The 20,085-nt window shown below is 36.3% G+C and overlaps 1 protein-coding gene across 1 annotated transcript in view; it reads right to left on the reverse strand.

The window, feature by feature from the left end:
- Positions 1-20,085, reverse strand: part of plcd3a (phospholipase C, delta 3a) — a 37,491-nt gene that overhangs the window by 5,652 nt on the left and 11,754 nt on the right. Inside the window, exons 2-9 of the mRNA XM_077213240.1 lie at positions 18,805-18,972; positions 9,218-9,446; positions 7,146-7,275; positions 6,811-7,036; positions 4,527-4,728; positions 2,439-2,583; positions 2,147-2,299; positions 126-278 (exon numbers count right to left, since the gene is read on the reverse strand). Coding sequence (XP_077069355.1) covers positions 126-278; positions 2,147-2,299; positions 2,439-2,583; positions 4,527-4,728; positions 6,811-7,036; positions 7,146-7,275; positions 9,218-9,446; positions 18,805-18,972 — 1,406 coding nt within the window. The remainder of the gene's footprint in view (positions 1-125; positions 279-2,146; positions 2,300-2,438; positions 2,584-4,526; positions 4,729-6,810; positions 7,037-7,145; positions 7,276-9,217; positions 9,447-18,804; positions 18,973-20,085) is intronic.

A 20,085-nucleotide genomic window follows, 5' to 3' on the forward strand; every position in this document is an offset into this window, starting at 1 on the left:
TAATAATTATCTCAAATATCCCAAATGTTAAAACACAAACATCAAACCACATAATCATCCAATAATTTACAAAACAGAACAGGATTTAAAAACAGGCCAGGAAAGCCATTCATATCTGGACTCACCTTCCCAGAATCCTTTTTAGAATCCTTTTTGCTCCCGCCCCCTCCCACAGCAGAATCTTCATCTGAGCTATTTGAGAAGCTTATCCAGCTGTCATTCTTCCCCAGCAGACCACTCAACTTCTTCCCCTTGAGCAGGATCCGCCCCATCAACTCCTACAGTAAAACAGGCACATGAGAGAAAGAATATTGGTGAAATGTTCACAAATACCATGAACACTTTGTTCTTCTAGGAAAATTGCCATTTTATAACACTGTGACAGTAAACACAATAATTTACGCTGAACAATTAAAAAAGGCTGAACACACCTTAAATGGTATGTGAGAATGGTGGGATGACAGAAAAGTATTGGAAACAGTGTGAGTGAAAGAGGAGGGAATATCATCATACACATGGAAAAAGAGGCAAGAGTGCTTGACACTTTTTTTACATAAAAAAAATTTACACTACCCAAGTATGAGCACTGGCATTCGTTGACTTAAATTGACTTAAATTCATTCCTAGTACTACACGATGGCAAATGTTCTAAACGTTTTTTTTTTGTAGGCAGCAAGAGTCAGATATTTTTACTGATAATCCACAGAATGTAAACAGGAAGTTTCCAAGAGCAAGATAGGAAGAATTAGCAATACCAAGAAAAGTCATTTTAGACAAAGCATCTGTTGAATACACACACTACTGTTTAAAAGTTTGGGGTCAGTAAGATTTGAAAAAAAAAATGATATATTTATTCAGAAAGGATGTATTAATGGATATAAAACCCCCAAAAACAAACAAACAAGGTTTCCTCTAAAATATTTGAAAAATATTTGAGCAGCACAACTGTTTTCAACATTTATAATAATAATAAATGTTAACTGAGCATCAAATCAGCATATTAGATTGATTTCTGAAGGATCATGTGTCTAAAGACTGGAGAATTGATGATGAAAATTCAGCTTTATCATCACAGGAATAAAGTAGGCTACATTTGAAAATATATTAAAAGAGAAAACAGTTATTTTAATTGTAATAATATTTCACAATATTACTATTTTTACTGTATTTTTGATCAAATAAAAGCAGAAGAGACTTAAAAACAATCTTACCGATCGTAAATTATTAATGGTAGTGTATATGTATATGCAAATGGGTGACAGCACATTATCGTTATGCAAAACGTGAGGTGTGAAATAGTTACATACAGTAATTATTGTACATTAAATTATTATGATTAACAAAGAGAAATTCAGAGTACTGCTTACTCCACAGTACAGTGGATACTACTGTACATACTGCCCACATAAGTAGTATGCAACACTAAACGCTTCAAACAGCAGAAAGCTACACTGAGGTCACATGACCTTATTTCAACATGGAATTGAATTCCATGAATTATTAATTATTAATTCAAGGAAGAGAAAAACTGGAAGTGTGACCTCAGGGAGTTTTTTTCATGAACTCGTTCATGTTTTGGGCGAACGTGAACTGAACGTACTCCATTACTGCCTGATGAACGTTACTGTGAACTCGTTCATTCTGGTGTCTGTGAACGGCGCACGCTCTCTCAGTTTAACTTCGTTCAATAGGGTGCCAGATTTCTATAGAGCCTTGCAGCCAAAACCCGGCTAAAACACACCGTAAACAGGCCTCAATATGTAGTGGAAAAAACACCCAATCTGGCAACACCAGCCACCAGCGTCGCACCGCGACCGCCGCATGCGCAATCAAAACAAAAAGCAGCAAGGAGGCGTCGTATCATCATTTAAACACGTTTTATGACAAGGTCGGTGAGGATGGGAAAAATCGTACATTTCTGTGCAAACTTTGCCTGCCGATAAAATAATTGCTGTCTGTGGTTCTAAATGGGCAGCCTGTGGCAATAATTTAGAAAAATAATAGCTCGCAGCAACATATGGAAAAAAAAAGAACTATGATGAACTAGTTAAAAATTTTGAAATATGAACTGCACTAGTTCATTTTAAAATTTGCGAACTGAACTTTGATCTAGTTCATTTAGAAAGTGAACTTTCCCAACACTGACCTCAGGCGAGGGCAGCTGTTTGAGGGGCAGGTCGTTGAGTGGCTTCCTCAGGAGCTTTTTGCCCAGAATGGAGGTAAGGTGCTGCGCCATGACCGCCTGCTGCTCAACTGAGCAGTGATTCTCCAGAGACAAGATCAGAGGATATGGAGACGCCTGTGGAGAGAGAGAGACATTAGTGTATGAGAGAAACAACTATAAAAAAAATAAAAAAAATTGCTATACGCTAACCCATATTGTTGCATTATACAAAGATTTTCATTATAGGCTGTTGTTGTGCTTCATGCGTCTGTACCTTGAAGGCGTACTGAGAGATGGTCTCGATGACTTCTTTAAACAGCACTTTGGAGGTGAGCGTGTGTCCGTGGAAGATCATGGGCTCTCCTTTATCTCCGTCCCAGCAGTCTAGCTCAACACAGCGACAGCCCTGATGCAGCGCTCTAAACACACACACGAGACCCATGAGTTTAACAGCAAACAAAGAGTATGAACATTAAATGTCATCATTAGCGTTGTGTGTTGTGTCTCATAACCCTAGTGGTTCTGTAAGTTTTGTATAGCTGCAGGAGTCTCAGCTCACAGCTGAACATCTGATGCAAAATGCGTGCAAAATGGGAAACACTTTGGGAGTTTTGAAGTTGTTATCTGATTTGTTGAATTTTACAGGTTTTAAGGGAGACGTGTGTGTCGTGTACTTTGATGGTAAGTATGTGAAGTTGCTGTAAACTTGCACAATGATCTTTCTTGAATGAATAATTTATTAGATGCTGTTATTGGTCTGTCATCGTAGAGACATTGGCTTTACATTGTCACGGCCCTACACAACACAGAACAAAACAAACTGTGATTGGTTGCTTTGCATGTTGGTCTGCAATGAAGTCCAGACCTTCGTGCATCATTCTGAAATAAGCTTTCTCTGGTGATCAAATATTTCATTCATATTTATTTGCTATTTATATTTGCATTTGTTATTTATTCTTATGATTAATGTCTTTGAATTATTCCTTTTTATGAATCTTGTTAATCCCTTATTTATTTCTAGTCACTGATAGCTATGTATTCATTTAATCATTATTAATTGTATATTCCTTATGTTGCATTAATAGTCTTTTACATGTTATTGGTTTCTTTAATCATTTATATATGTTCTACTATATGCTGTGTAATATGTTTGATTATTTCCAAATGTAAGATCTTTGGTGTTTCTTCTGTGCTGTAAGATCGAGTGGGTGTGTTTTCCATCAAAATGTTGATTACGTGATGTACCTTTGTATCAAAATATGTCTGTTTCCATCTCTGCAGATTTAGAGATAACGCAAGATCTGCGGTATTCTCTTAAAGGTGACAAAAACACACGGTGGATCTTTGCAACTGTAGCATTTGACCAGTCACGACAACCAAGCCGTTACACCAACTATGACATAGTCTGTTTGACCTTTGCTTGTGAGATCAAAACACAAGATTAGGAGGATGTAAGTTTCCTGGATATATATTATTTGCTCTTATTTTGTTCTCTCACTTTTTTCTTCTGCTTCTTCTTGGATACTTCTTTCTCTATAATCTAAATAATCAAACATATTACACAGCATATAGTAGAAAATATATAAATGATTAAAGAAACCAATAACATGTAAAAGACTATTAATGCAACATAAGGAATATACAATTAATAATGATTAAATTAATACATAGCTATCGATGACTAGAAATTAATAAGGGATTAACAAGATTCATAAAAAGAAATAACATATTAAGCAGCACAACTGTTTTCAGCATTGATAATTATAATAAATGTTTCTGAAATTAGCATATCAGAATGATTTCTGAAGGATCACTGAAGATAGGGGATATGATGCTGAAAATTCAGCTTTCACATCACAGGAATAGATTACATTTTAAAATATATTAAACAGACAAAAATAAAATATATTAAAATAATTATTTTAAATTGTAATAATAATTTTACAATATTACTGTTTATATGTCTGATAAAATAATTGCAGCCTTGGTGAACATAATAGACTTTTGAATGGTGATGTATGTTTCATCTAAAGTCACTTTAATAGTTTTTCCTTTTACTGGGACCTTGGGCATAATTTTTCTTTTAATTAGTTTTTAATTTACAAACGTAATTGCTTGTTATTTTCAATTTCACGAGAGTAGATGTTAAAACTTCAGCATGAAGTTTTAACATCTACTCTCGTGTAATGGAAATCATCTCCCAGTCAGTGTAATAGAACACAACACAAATGGTTAGAAAATATGCTGTAATGCAGACACAATGCAATTTTACAGAACGAAGTATAAGTGTGTTTTCTTCTATCTGCTGTATCGTTGAGGTGCTAGAGGCAGATGATAAGGTGTGGGTTGGTGGATGTTGTACCTGATATAAGGCTCAGTGCTGCTGGCGCTGGTCACCTGGTCTTTGGTCAGGTATGTATTATGAGAGGAAGAGATGTAGTAGTGAGCAAGCGGTCTGCTCATGTCCTGGTACACGTGAGCGTGATCCAGGTTAAACACATCGTTCTCGTTCGAGAGCATGTACATGGTGAAACCGTTCTGGGTCATGAACAGATTCTTCTGGGCTGAGGGTCAGAAAGAAAATGTTTTGGTCAAAAGCTAAAAGTTAAACACAAGCTTCAATAGAGCTGGCTGAGGAAGTGTTTAATACATGCTTTTTTATCATAATTAGTTTTACAAGCATGTTACCCTCAATTCTAGTAAGAGCAATCAGGAATAACCAAGGCTTGTACCAATAGCACAATAACCAATGACGCACTACTGAGCTATGCGCTCACACTAGTTCGTGGAAGTGGACAGGTGAGGTTTTTCAGTATTTCAGGCATGGCTTTCGCTCCAGTTCTCAACAGGTTGGATTTATGTTTAAATGTTGAATATTGTTCCAGTATGAACCAATGAGAAAGAGTAGAGATATAGATATTGTGCAAGCATATTGAATGGCAAAATTATTTGCTAAGGGCTCTCACGCCCGTAATGAATACTGAAAGCTGAAAACTTCATTTTACAAGAGTCTTGACTGAGTTAAAAGATTAATATTAAAGGGGTCATATAATGCCATTTTTGTACAAGTTAATATGAATCTTTAGGGTCTAAATGAAAACTTTTTAATATACTTTTATTAAAAATTCTCATTAAGAAAACACAAATTTTACCTGCTCAAAAACAGCTCTGTTTTCAGCACGCCGTTTCAGTGTATATGCCTTTAAATGATAATGAGCTTGCTGACTCCGCCCCTCCGTTCTTTGGGGCGTTTTTGACACAACGCACGTGGAGTGTTGCCTTGACAACAGTTGATGGTATATTTTGGCAAAAGAATGTCAGCGGGAGTCTTTGAGGACACATCTGTAGTGTTGCCATACCAATTTGAACCGGAGTCGGACCCGGAACAAGATGACGGCCCTGAAGAAGTTCGACCATTAAGGCTCGAACAGGACATTTCTGAATGGTTGGTTAACGTAATGTCACTTTGATCTATTTTTGTATGTACTGTCAGGGTAGAGTAGTGGGATACAAACGCTATGTGTTTACTGTATAGGTTAGTTCGTTGACAGATTTTATGTTGCAAAAGTTTTTTTTGGGTAAATGTAGGCTTGTCAGTGATGCGTAACGTTATCTTAGTGTTCGGTACAACTATCGTGACTGAAACATGTCCTGTCATGTCAGTAATGATTCTAGCAGTAGTTGAAGGAAACCTTAGAATTTGTTGTATGTTTATGTTTAGTGCAGTACGAAAATGTTTTATGTTTTACTTAGTGTTAGCACGTTAACTATAACACCTGCGTACACAGTTTTTAATAACACAATAACCATAACGCGTTGTTCATTATAAACGTGGGATTATGAATTGAGAATGTCATAATGTACATAGAATACATCCCGTAATGTACCCTGAGTGTAGCCTAAACATTAGCCGCATTCATCATGAAGCGTGCAAGCGAATTGCACAGATTAATATGTATCGTAAAAGGTTAATAAAACTCACTTCTTCAGGAGGTGCAGCAGAAACACGAATAGTTGGTACCGATTACTTTTTCAGGAGCAGCTTCTTAGCAAAACCAGCTTTATACTGACCCTCGTTTAAAAAGCAGTCTGGTGAGAAATGATTCGCGCAAACATGAACGCATTTACGTTGATCGTGGGGAATATTCCCATCGTGAACAAAACTCAGCCACTGCGTTTTCAGCGGTTCAAATTTAGGGACATCAAAATGATTTGTGTGTTTGTTATTGCACCCAAGAACAGAACAACACAATCGCTTAGACGCATTCTGCTCCAGTGTATTAACAATGACGGACTATGATGACAGCTCGCTCAGGGCGGGGCTGTGTTGAAGCACTGCTGTCAATCAACAACCGTGGGAGGGGTGTACTGCGCCGTGTGACGTCACACTGTGAAACTGCTCGATTTGAGAGGGGAATACATATAAGGAGATTAAAACAAAAACACTGGATGGATTTTTATCATTATATGATGGTTGTGTACAGGCACTGCCAACCCACATTGCAGTACAATCAACTTGTAAAAGTGCATGTACCATTATATGACCCCTATAAAGCTTTTCAGCTTAATATATAAATATATAAACCCAGTGTGCCCATAAACATGCCTTCAATAACAAATAATGTATGATTCTGATGGCTGGGTACCCCAGTTGTTGAGTTCATAGGTGTTAATGAGACTCTTCGCATGGGCCAGCGATGGGTCCTCGCCCTGGTCTCCAAGAAAATCCCGCAGCTCCAATGTTGTGAGCACACATCCATTACTGGAATAATGCCTGAACACCGCGTCCAGCTCTGGTCTGCGCATCAGCTCACGACAGAACTCCTCAATCTCCACATGATCCAGCCGCCCGTCACAGGAACGATCACACTTCTACAGACAAGAGGGGGAACAAAAGAGAGAGTATGCTCAAGGCTTTTAATTTAATTTAAACTTTTTTTTACAACAACTCCTGCCACTTATATGGATCTTTCGCACAAACCTTAAAGAGGGTGCGAGCATACTGTTCGTTCAGATCAATGTTGATCAGCTGTAGCAGATGTTTCACCTCGTCGTAGCTCATCTTCCCATCCTGGTTCTGATCTGCACGTCTCAGATACCCTCGAATCCAAGTGTGCACAGTTAGGGAAAACTTGACAAAGCCATAACATGCGTACACAACATGATGCCAGTCATTCAGTATGAAACTATTAACAATCTCTCTGCAACCCAACCTGAGCCAAAAGGAACTTACTTAGTTTGTAATTAAATAAAAAAGAATATAATGCTATAAACAGAAAATATATAGCATATAGCAGAGTATTAATATATTATAAATATATAAAAATATATCAAATTAATTTACAATGAAAATTTATTTTAACACATAACACTTTGCATATGCACTGTAACTCTTTTAACTGCGAGTTAAAAGCGCTCAAAGCGATGTCACACGTTTTTTAGGCCAAAACATTTTTTGTCACATACAACAAACATCTCCTCACTATTCGCTAGCTGCCTGTCCCCTGAACACACTGTAAAAACACGCGGTCTCTGCAGACACCCCAGGTTCCACAAACGGCAACAAAAACAAACTGGGCTTACCCGCACCACAAAACATAACAAACTGTTCCAGCCAATAACCGATAAGAAGGGTTTGGGGGTGCGGTTTGGGGGGTTAGTGCGTGGATGAGGAGGAGGGAGGGTCTAGCTAGCCTTCGTGTTGTTTTACAATACTTTAAACGTCAACAAGAAGTGATGTCACCCGACATCGCTTAGAGCACCTTTAAAAGCTTGATGAGAAAATAACAAAAAGGGCTTTGGTCGTAAAAATTTACAGTACCAGTATCATGTCAGATCAAATGGACTGATTTACATTTCAGCCAATTTAATTGCCTTGAATTTATTTTTGCAGAATTGTAAAACTAAGAATAGTCTGTAAACCGGTTTATCAAACACTTCCCACTCTTCAACTGTGTCAGGCGAGTTAGGCTCAAACAGACATCCAAAGTTGCGAATATAACTTATGTGCAAAATTGGAATATCAACTGTCATTCTGATGACAGACTTTGATTAAGGCATTTCAGAATGACCAAACCAAGATCTGAGATGCTGTGGAATGAAATTGGTCCGCTGGTTTGTCCAGGTATCCAATCACATCCACTGCTGAGGCAAAGTCACATGCGTTTTTTGTTATGCATCGAGGGATTGATTCAGTAAAGGTTTTTACATCGTAGTTTATAGCTTATGAATGACTTCTTATGAGATAAAAAATGTATCCGCCTCAATTTTTTTAATGCACATTTTTACATTAAATGCGCATCTAGGCATTTCCATCCAACAGTTTTTTATGCAATACCCGCATACAAATATGTGGATGGAAGCATAGCTAAAGTTTTGATTCAGGGAAATCAACATATGCCTGGTATATTAAAGCATTTTAACTTAAATTGACACACTTTAGCTCTAAAATTTTAATTAGAAGCTGCACGTAGTCGAAAATTAACATTGCACCTGAAACTAAAATATATTAAAGAAAAAGATAATGGTAAATGGACTGCATTTATATAGCGCTTTCACAGACCCAATGGCCACCAAGGCGCTTTACATATTTGCCTCACATTCACCCATTCACTCACTCATTCATACACCGACGGCGGTATCAGCCATGCAAGGCGCCATCCAGGTCGTCGGATTGAACCACCAACCTTTCGGTTTGTAGACAACCTACATGAACCACTGAGCCACTGCCGCCCCAATAATAAAGGGTATACAAGTTTAAAAAAAGAAAAAAGAATAGAGTAAAAACCACATTGGGGAGAAGAGAAACAGGACAAAGGTATTTCAGATGAGAAGAGATAGCATGTGGTTCATGTGTGCGTGTAGAAATCTGTTCTACATCGGGTCTATATATAGTCAGCCATCTCACTGAGTAATGGAGAGTGTGTTGACATGTGCATTTATTGGCAAATGGTGGCCAAGGAAACTTAACCTAAGCCTTCTGTTTAAATACTATAATTAAATGAGTATTAAATGCTGTAAATGGCAGGTATGCAGGTATGGCTTTAAGGATATTGGTCCAGCTTTTCTTTCTGACTCATGTTGGAGACTCGGTCTTTGAGTGTGCGGATGCCTCGGACCCAGCGCTCCGCTTCCTCCTGTGTGGGGCAGCACAGATCCAGGCTTTTCCGGCCTCCACGGAAGACCACGGTGAAGCAGTTGGTCTCTGGAACCAGACCTGCCATCCGTCGCAGACACTCTGACTGACAGCCCTCCCGCACACACTCCACCTCCGTCACAGAGACTGACAGAGAGAAAACACACACGAATGAGTGCTTAGTCCATTAATTCTGCTATTCACTAACATAAAATTTTACTTAAAGGCAGGGGCGTAGAATTTAGTAGGGGCGCTAGGGACGTGTCCCTACCAATATCCAGTGACACTGATATATCCCTAGCAATACTTTCGATCAAAACTTAAAATATATTTATATATTGTTGTCCCCATCCCCACCAATTTCAAAATCAAACCTACGCCACTGCTTAAAGGTGAAGTGTGTAATTTATGCGCCACTAGTGGCACCAAATAGAACTGCATGAAGAAATGAATCAAACAAGTTTCAAACATCGATCTTTAATGTCATTCTGTCAGGCCCAGTCAGGCGACTTAAACAAACAGAACTACAATTCTGTTTTGGTGTTACTAGTGGTGCAGAAATGAAACAAATGAAAGGAAGTCTTAGTTGTGTCACTCTAAAGAACCTTTAATTTAAGCAAAATTTTAATTAAACACAATGAATCCAAGTCATTGATGATTCATTCAAGTGAAAGGCTGTCTAACTCTATTAGTTATTAGAAACCATAAACAGTCTGGGAAGTAATAAACAAGCAACCGGAACACTTACAGCTAAAAATAATAATAATAAAAAATTAAAAAATAATTATTGTCCATGCAAGAAGGAGGTCAAAGACATCATCACAGTGTGTGAAGCTGGACATGGGGATTAATTTGGCTCTTGTAAAACATGACCTGTGCAACAGAGGGCCAAAAAATGTTCACGACGTGCCCTCATTACTCCTAACACACACACACACACACACACACACACACACACACACACACACACACACACACACACACACACACACACACACACACACACACACACACACACACACACACACACACACACACACACACACACACACACACACACACACACACACACACACACACACAACATAGCATAGACAGAGTCTAATACTCTTCAAGAGTCAATATCAATTCAGCTATAATGAGGAATTATAATCTAGCACAGCACAGACAGTGGTCGCAACAATAACATCTTTGATATGAGGAAACTCCTACACTGCAAATAAACAAAGAGACACAAGGGAAGACAGACACAAGCTCTTTTAAATGGCAAAGACTCTATGCCCACTTCCACCAGCCATCTGACAAACACGCATTGATGAGTCTTGTGTATGTCTGAAGAAGTGTGTTAATTTTAACAGTGCGTGCGCTGAGACATCTGCAGTCAATGGGCGTTTACTATGCAGCTGGCATTCCTCACTAATGCCCGCTGCATAGATCTACGGGAGCATGAACTCTCCGGGGGTCCAGTCCTGCATCTGCCGCCCAACGCCTAACAGCACTATGACACCTGGACAGACTCATCTCCTACACACACCGGCATCATTTTGTCCAGCTTATTTGACACATATGACATAACCATGTGTCTTCTATCTTTATCTACCCTAATAAATAGCCAACATAACAGAGGAATGAAGTGGTGCATGATACAACGTCACATGCACAAACACATAATTCGCTTACTCCTTATCGAATATGTAATGGACAATGACAAGAGTTAAAAAGTCTATGGCTGTAACTATTGTTAATTATTTTTTGTGTTATTCTTATCACTTTAATTTGTCTATTTGATTTTAATTTTCTTGTCAGATGTTCTTTTTTTTTTTACATACATTCGAAATAAACTTACAACAAAAACCAAAAAAATAATGCGAACACACAAAGTCAGGCAGTAAGTGTACTATGTTTATTTCCTCAAGTGTGTGTCAATCAGTGAGTTGTGAGGTGCATGCTGGGATAGGACAGAAGCAGCTGAGCCTACATTCCTGAACCCAGTGTGAAGCAGCACAAGATAGAAACAGAAAAACAGTCTCTTCTACTGCTACACTCGGAGTTGAGCAGTACTATCAAATAAGTGTTAGGCTAATGAACATTTTCAAGGGAGCTTCATGTAATACACAGCCATTCAAAAGTTTGTCTAGAAGTCTCTTATGCTCACCACGGCTGCATTTATTTGATCAAAAATAGGCTACAGTAAAAACAGTGATATTCTGAAACATTATTACAATTGAAAATAGCTGTTATCTGTTAATATATATATATATATATATATATATATATATTTTTTTTTTTTTTAATGCATTCCAGTGATGCAAAGCTGAATTTTCAGCATCATTACTCCTGTCTTCAGTGTCACATGATCCTCCAGAAATCAGTCTACGGTAATTTGATGATTTGCTGCTCAAGAAATTTTTTTTAGTATTATCAATGTTGAAAACAGTTGTGCTGCTTAATGATGTTTTATTAACAAAGTTCGGGAGGAGCACGTTCAGATAATTAAACCTAATTAAACACATGTGGAGCACATTCAGGTAATCAAACCTAATTAGACACGAGTGGAGCACATTCAGGTAATCAAACCTAATTAAACACATGTGGAGCACATTCAGGTAATCAAACCTAATTAGACACGAGTGGAGCACACTATGTTAATCAACCCAATCAACGAGTTAAGAGGTGTATATACAGCAAACTTACCTCATTACCTCAGTTCATTGACAGTACACTGAAGCCAACAAGAAACAGTGGAGCATGTATTAATCCATTGTAGGAAATATAATAATGAGAGATGTCACCTTATTCAATCGTTGACTTTACTTTTACAAACATCATGACTTTACTTTATAAGGTCTATTAAGGGAAACAGATAGTAAGGTGTATGTTGAAATTATTAAATTTGCGAAAGAAACTAATTTATATAATAGAATATAGCGTTTTTTGTTAATTTATTATGGTTTATTTTTCACTTTGTTTGTTTGTTTTGCTTGGTTTTTATGTTTATTTATATTTAGTATAAAAGCAAATAACTTGATCCATATTCCATTCCAGTTGGTGGCAGTAATGCACCAATAAGTTAATGGTTAAAGTATAGACCTTATATAGCCACGCCCCTTTTCAGCGCTGAGCTCGTTGTCTTTTGACTTCCGGCCTGTAATTTCACAGCGATCTTGCGTAGTTATGAATGAACGGCTCGTTTAAAAAAATTCCAAGGTTCATTTGTAAAGCATATGTCTTAACAAATGGACCTTGGAATTTTTTTAAACGAGCCGTTCATTCAATAAATGCAATCACGGTTTCCACAACATAAATGCATCACGGTTTCCACAACAATATTTCACGAGCTCGGAGCCCTCCCCCCGGACAGCACACCAAATACGCATAATCTTCACTTTGTTTAATTTATGTAAGTGTGAACTCGTAAAATATTGTTGTGGAAACCGTGATGCATTTATTTTCAGGATCTTCAATGAATGTAAAGTTCAAAAGAACAGCATTTCTTTTAAATAGAACTCTTTTGTAACAGTAGCTTTATTGTACTGTACAGTATTAAACAGCATTTGAACACATGTATTAAGTCTTTATTTTTCAAATAACTACAAAAAGGAAAAAATTTAAAATGCTTTCACAAGTTTGCCCATCTATACTTATACACATTATGGGAATACAGACACTCAATAACTTTTTTTGGTATATTTTTGAGATGTCTAGATACAGCATGCCAATAAGATGTTATCAGACCCTTCACATGTGTTGTATGAGTATGTGCTGGTGAACTCTGGTAGGAGATATAGGGTCCCTACAAACATTCGTTTGTTCCATTGTCAACAGAACTGATTAACAAGCAAATCATAAGGTGGTGATATTGTTGGCGGAGTAGAGGTAATATAAACACAAGAGTGGCATCCTTTTTAGGTAATTTATGAACTAATAGTGTTTATCTTTTTAATTTCTTTATTTAATAATAGTGTTTTTATTTAGTTTAGGGAAGTCTAAGGGAAGTTAGAAGTCTATCCTTTTATGCTGAATAGCGATGTACTACCATGTGATCAAATATAGTAAATGTATATAATAAATATATATTTTTCCCCAAATGTTGTCCCAACTAGCCTAACAGAGAGTCCACTGAACATTTCATATTGAACAATGTTACTGATTTAGCAAGAGTGAAACAAGTATAGTAATACTGTATACTGTAAAGTATATTGTTGTTTCCAAATATACTTCTATCTGTTCAGACTTTTAATGTTGCCTAAGGTGAGTCAAGATGCTTTTATGTTTACACTACAAACGCAGCACATCTGAAGGAGTCAAAAGAAACAAAGCACAAATCTGTTCCAATTAAAATAAAAACACCAATTATTACATAATTATATTACATAATAAACAATGGCTTTAAAGAACTATTTACCAAAATAACAAAGCATCTAAAATGAGTTGCACAGGGAAATCCGTGCTTACTAACACTATACCCTGTGATTGTGTGTGTGTCAGAGAACACAAATTATTAATCGCAGTGAGTCACATGATTAGTCATAGGTTCACTTTTATCCTCAAAGTTTCAAAAGTCATCAGATAGACCCATAAATCCTCCTGATAGCAGAGATTATTCATAAACGTAATGACCAGGGGCCTCATTTATAAAACTGTGCGTAGGATCCTTACTAAAAGTGTACGTGCGCCAGAAAGCTAAAAATAGCGTACGCAAAAAAATAGTCAGACTTATAAAACCGTGCATACGCCAGAACCTGCGCAGAATTCACTTTATAAATCCCAGTTAGCGGAAGATTGTGCGCACATGCGTCTCCTCCCCGAAAACAACCATATATGGAGCATACAACGCCTAGTTTTACTATGCATATCCTCATCTGCATATCATTTGCATATGATTATTCATCCATGTGATAACATGTTTAACGGTACAAGACATTAGGGAAATATGAAATGCAGCTGTGCTGTCATATTAGTTATACATTAATAAAAATGAGTAGCCTATCCTTGCCTTGTTTTTGAATAAATAAATCAAGTAATATAGAATACATTTTGGAGAAAGTTTTTCTTAATCTTTTCCACTGGCCAAAGAGTATTTTTAATTGATTTATGTTTTTAATGGAAACAAATAGACCTTGTTGTGCATGACTTGCACGAAACCATTTTCTCAGACAATCTGCTATTATCATGATAAGCAATTATCTCTTTAGTTAAAACATTAAAACACAACATGCCAGAGGAAAGTGTTCGAAAGCATTGCATCCACAACAAATATTTCTATTTATTGAATATAAAAAACGTTGTAACTTCTCAGTAATGATTTCATGTGATTTAAGTGTTTAACTACATTAATCAGAATGGCATATTTAATCTAAATCTTTACAACAGAAGTAAAACAAAGTTTAAATCATTGTTTTATTTCTTTAAACTGTTATCGTGAATATGAACTGTATTTATGATTAGGACTTATAATGAAGATTTACGGTTTTAGATGCAATATGCTATGCGTCAGTTTCACTAAACGGCCCAACGCGCTCGCTGGCGCGGACATTTAAGAAGGGATGGATGTTTGCTTCATGTGATAGGCTTGGTAAGTGAAATTATATTTGTATTATCTTTTTGTATATGTATAATTTTCTTTAGATTTTCTGTCTAAAAGTGAAAACTGCTCCATCTCCAAAATGTTCGTACGCATGGGTCAGAGTTTGTGTGCAGGTGCGCAAATTTTCCTGCAAGTTTGTTTTTTATAAATCGCAACTTGTGCGTCGTAAGTGGCGTACGCCTCTTTCAGGGCCTGTTTTGTGCGTACGCAACGGTTATAAATGAGGCCCCTGGCCTTTAACCTACAGTATTGAATGGCTAGATGTGCATATGGAAATTTTGCAAGTTTCAAAATCCAGAAACATATGACTACAACTGTAGAAACATGGATTCACTTACATGCCTATATCACTATACAAAAGCAGTCCATGTGTGAGAATAAGTCTAATTTGTTTAAAAAACCCCTTAACTGTCACCTGCCCGTATACGGGCAACCGAAATTTACTTCAAAATATTACTATTAAATCCTAATTTAATCATGACAAACTATATATCGTTGGAATGGTCTAAGACTCCTGAATAGATATTTTAGCCCTGTTTTTTTCTTACAAATTTTGTATGAACAGTAATATATGAATTTATGACAAGAGTGCACCTCAAAAAATCGACGTCATTACAGGAGTTTCTGACCTTTGTCACAAAAAGTCGACGTACACACTTTTAATAATTGAAACTTTGTTTTTTTAATGCTAAAAGTTCATAATAAAACATAATCTAGTATTTGTCAATAAAAAAAGATAAAATTATATTTTAAAAAGTAAAGTAAAAAGTCCTCTAAAAAGTATATTATATATTATATATATATATATATATATATATATATATATATATATATATATATATATAATTTTTTATTATTATTATATCACATATTTTAGTAGTTATCATAAATTAGGTATCATTTGAAAGCTTACGAACTCAGAATTCATCCTGTAAAAACCGTTTTGAAATTGGACGTTGCGTTACCATAGAAACGGTATTTTTTTATTAGGCCCCTCCCCTTTTGGGCATCATCTTTCATAATTTATTATCAAAAATGTTCTAATCTTGACAAAACACATATTGTCAGAAAGGTCTGAGTCTCAAGGTTCCATATTTAGTGACAGAAGTGATATTTGGATAGAAATGTATTAATTTGTTATGGCAGAATGCATACAATTAAATTCAATGGAATGCAATGGCACCCGGTGGCTATTTTTGGTATAACTCCTAAACAAAATCTCATGGGAACTTCAATTTTTGTGATATCAACTTTAAATTTGGAACACAACTTGGTTAGATATATAGCTTTCATTTTATAGTAATTTTATAGTAAAAAATATTTTGTAAAATATTTATTTTATATTAAAAAAATATATTAATAAAGTATATTTGATTTACTGTAAATTTTAACTTCCATAACTTTTTCATACTTTAATTTTTTGAAGTGCTTTCACTTCAGTAATAATCTGCTGATTGTTTTCTTTAAAACAAGACCAAACTTAGGTCTATATTCCAAAGCATTCTTGAATTACAACCATTTAGGTTTGTATACTGCATTTTAATGTCAATTATCAAAAGGGGGATGACAGCTAAGGGGTTAAAAAACGAATAATAATAATAGAAAAGTTAATAATAGAACGTTAATAATAGAATTAACGTTCCCATACTCCAGTGAAGTGTCATGAATGGGATTATAGCAGGAAGTCTGATTCTCTTCACTCTCATGCTCTTCATCTCAAGAGCATAAGTAAGATTAAAAACAGATTAACAATCATCCGAACAACTAGATTAGGGATGATAGAGCATCCCATAATGCCTTGTCACAGATGAATCTGTGGCACGTTTCCATTATAGCAAATGTGTGATTAAAAAAGATTAACAATCACCTGAAAAGTACGGTAAAAGTAACCGATTGGGATAATTAATTAGGCCCTGTCCCATAACATCTCTATTCAAAGTAAAAGCACCAAATCTGCTGGTCTGAAATCATCTAACCAGAAAACCGGGAACGTTCTCAGAACTTCTGGCTAACGTTCTGGCAAGGTTCTCTCAAAGTTAGGAACATTTTTCAGTAATGTTAATAGAACGTTTGTTCAGAGTTATCTGGTCTTTAATAATGTTCTCAAAACGCAAGCACAAAAACAATATTTATACATCATTTATAAAACATTTTTCTTTTTCTGAAACATCTTAGTAGAAAGATGGTCTAATGTTTAAAATATTCAAAATATTCAGAGAACATTAAAAAGTAAGGTTCCCAACATTTGCATAACCAAAAAACTTTTCATAACTTGATTGGAACGTTAGCAAAATATTTGGGTATGCAGCATTTAAAGGGAGCTTTAGAAAGTTCTGATTAATAATTACAGTTCATAACCTGAAATATTTCCAGTTTAATTTCCTTGTAGAACAAATAAACCAGGAAATTAAACATTTAAGCCAGTATATGCTGTATTTGTAGACACAAACACACACCTGCACACATGCATTAATGAGTTCAGATCTATGCAGACAAAACTTTATGGGTTTTCTGTTTGCTGTTGCACTGATTGGAAAGTCCCGTCCCTCAACAAAAACCTGCCAAGCAATATATCACACAGAGCAATTATGGTCAAATATGAGTCAGTTTACTATGGGGGGGGGGGGGAAATCATAATACTGGATCCCCAACATAAAGTTCAAGGACATATTGAATTATTCATCCGAAAACAAAAATTATATCATTTTTTAATCATTCCAAACTGTCCAAACATTAAAAAATTTAAGTCAAAATAAAACAAACTACATACTGTCCTCTAATACTACTTTTATAATGTATTTTAATGATGTACTTGTCTATCATAAAAAGTAATGTTCTTGAATTTCTTTTTTTTTGTCTTTTTATCTTGAACATCTGTGATTAATTTGTTTAATCAGCATATCATGCAACTGACAGCCCTAATGATAACATATACTATAAATGTTTCAAATACAACATGTTCACGTCTCATAAAGATATGAGAAACACAGTATATTATGATTGCACCTGTACTGACGCATCATTGTAAACCTTTCTGCATTATTTATGTATCTAGCGCAGCATTTAGGTTACGTCAACTGAAAATCTTTACCTCGATTGACCTGTGATTAATTGGGTCACTGCTACAGTTCCTTACACTAAGCCAAATCCATCCGTCCTGTTAAAAAAAGTGGCATTCATTTTCTAAAAATTGAACGTCATAAGATTGAATGCCTTCTGAGTCCTTTGGGATGAGGTTAACAATAGGTATACAAAGAGAGCAGAGCAAACAAAACATTAATAATGTCTTGTTTTGACTTAAAGCCAAGTATGAGGTCAGAGTGAGCGAAACACTAGTTAAAATAGCCTGTTTGTTTTCTCGTTATTATTATTCCTCTAGGGTGTGACTATGACTCCTTCATTTGACTAGTTATGAAAAATATCCCATACTGTGATTGAAACCAACAAATGCTAAAGCAGTATTAAAGCCTCTCATTTACATGTAAAAGTCTGGCATCACGGATCCTGAATCCCTATGATCATGACATCAGAGCACCAGCCTTCTGTAAAGTCATTCCTGAATCATCAGACTCTTACTGTATTGTAAGACTAAATTAATAAATGAATGAATTCCCCAGACAAAACCCTTGAACTTGTAAAGAAGGCTCTATTTAATCTCAAATTTTAAGTTGCATTTTGTTTCTTTGTGATTCAAATTAAACAACTAAATAATATGTTGTAAAGATGTGGGAAGGTACCGTCTGTAGAAAACACAAAACATCTTGTTAAAAAGGGCCTCAGGAACTCACTATACTGAACTGACCCGAAATGATGCACTTTCTCAGCTTGCCACACAAATTGTGAACTCAAAAGCCGAATTTGTGTGTAGTTTTGTATGCAGCTCAATCACAGGTCTGGCAGGTGACATATAATACTCACATGTCTGCTGTCTCTTGCCCTTGCGGGAGGTTTTGCTGGACTCACACCACACCGTCACACAGTCCTCCAGAAGCTTCAGACTCCTGTCCTTCCTCCAACGATGAGATCGAACCTTTACCATCTTTGATCCCTGCAGCATCAAACGCACATCTTCATCGTCCAACACACCTGTGACACACACACACACACACACACACACACACACACACACACACACAAACGTTAAAATAAATGCACCTTCTGTTATTTCTAGGTGTTTTCCAGTCTGTCCAACACACCTGCTACATGCAGTAAATCTCAAGTGTCAAGTCGCCAGTTACACATGCTGTAATTCACTCATAATGTGCCGTCCCTAGGTTGTTCTCATATTCAGGCTATACGTGCCAGCGACTAACACTTCCCAGCGCTGGGTTATTCACTCCTTTGATATTTCATCCAAAATATGAACCAAAATCAACACATTACTCAAACATTACTTCCAAAATAAATATAGATGTGCACACTCACACATACTGGAGATGTGAGAGCACTGGCAGGTCAGTCTAAAGTCACAAACTGGGGGAATTATGTCATCCCACAGTGATGTAAGACGCCAATTTCTGTGTGTCAACGTCAGCAGCAATGACTGCACGTATATGAAAAATGGAAGGCTAAATGAACTGTTTTTTCTTTGTTTTGTCATATTTTCATTCTTAATCATCAACAGTATGTTTGTTGCTCAGAGTAAAATGGCTTTCTCTCCTCCACAGGCTTGTGCAAGCTGTGAAAAAGAGTATTCACCAAGAGCAATGATAGCAAAATTGGCAGTAGTGCACACTGAGCTCTTTACAGACTTTTCAAAGCTAAGTTAATCCTGGCTGTGCAGTCCATGTGCTACAATAGGCTGAGCTGGAAAAAAAGAAAAGAAAAAAAAAACGGTTGAGGGAGGATTCCAGTAAAAAAATATTGTCACACACGCTCGGTTGTTTTAGCAACAATTCACTAAAGGACTTAAGTAAAATCTTGCTCATTAGCAAGCAAACAGCTTAGCCTACTAACTTATTATTGCGCTGTGGTTAAGAAAAGCTCAATTGATATGAATTACTGCCACCAGAAAATGCACACAAACATACACTACCAATCAAAAGTTTGGGGTTGGTACATGTCTTTAATTATTTGTTAACTTGGGCCATTATAGTTCAGCATTATTTGTGCCAGGCAAACAGTCAGGTGAATAAGCCGTAGTCTAAAAGCCATGTTTGCACTGAGAAGAATGACAATGACTTAAAGTGCAGAGCTATT

This window comes from Siphateles boraxobius, unplaced genomic scaffold (genome assembly GCF_051911475.1).
Source record: "Siphateles boraxobius isolate OS27281-9 unplaced genomic scaffold, OSU_SipBor_1 66, whole genome shotgun sequence".
Classification (NCBI taxonomy): domain Eukaryota; kingdom Metazoa; phylum Chordata; class Actinopteri; order Cypriniformes; family Leuciscidae; genus Siphateles; species Siphateles boraxobius.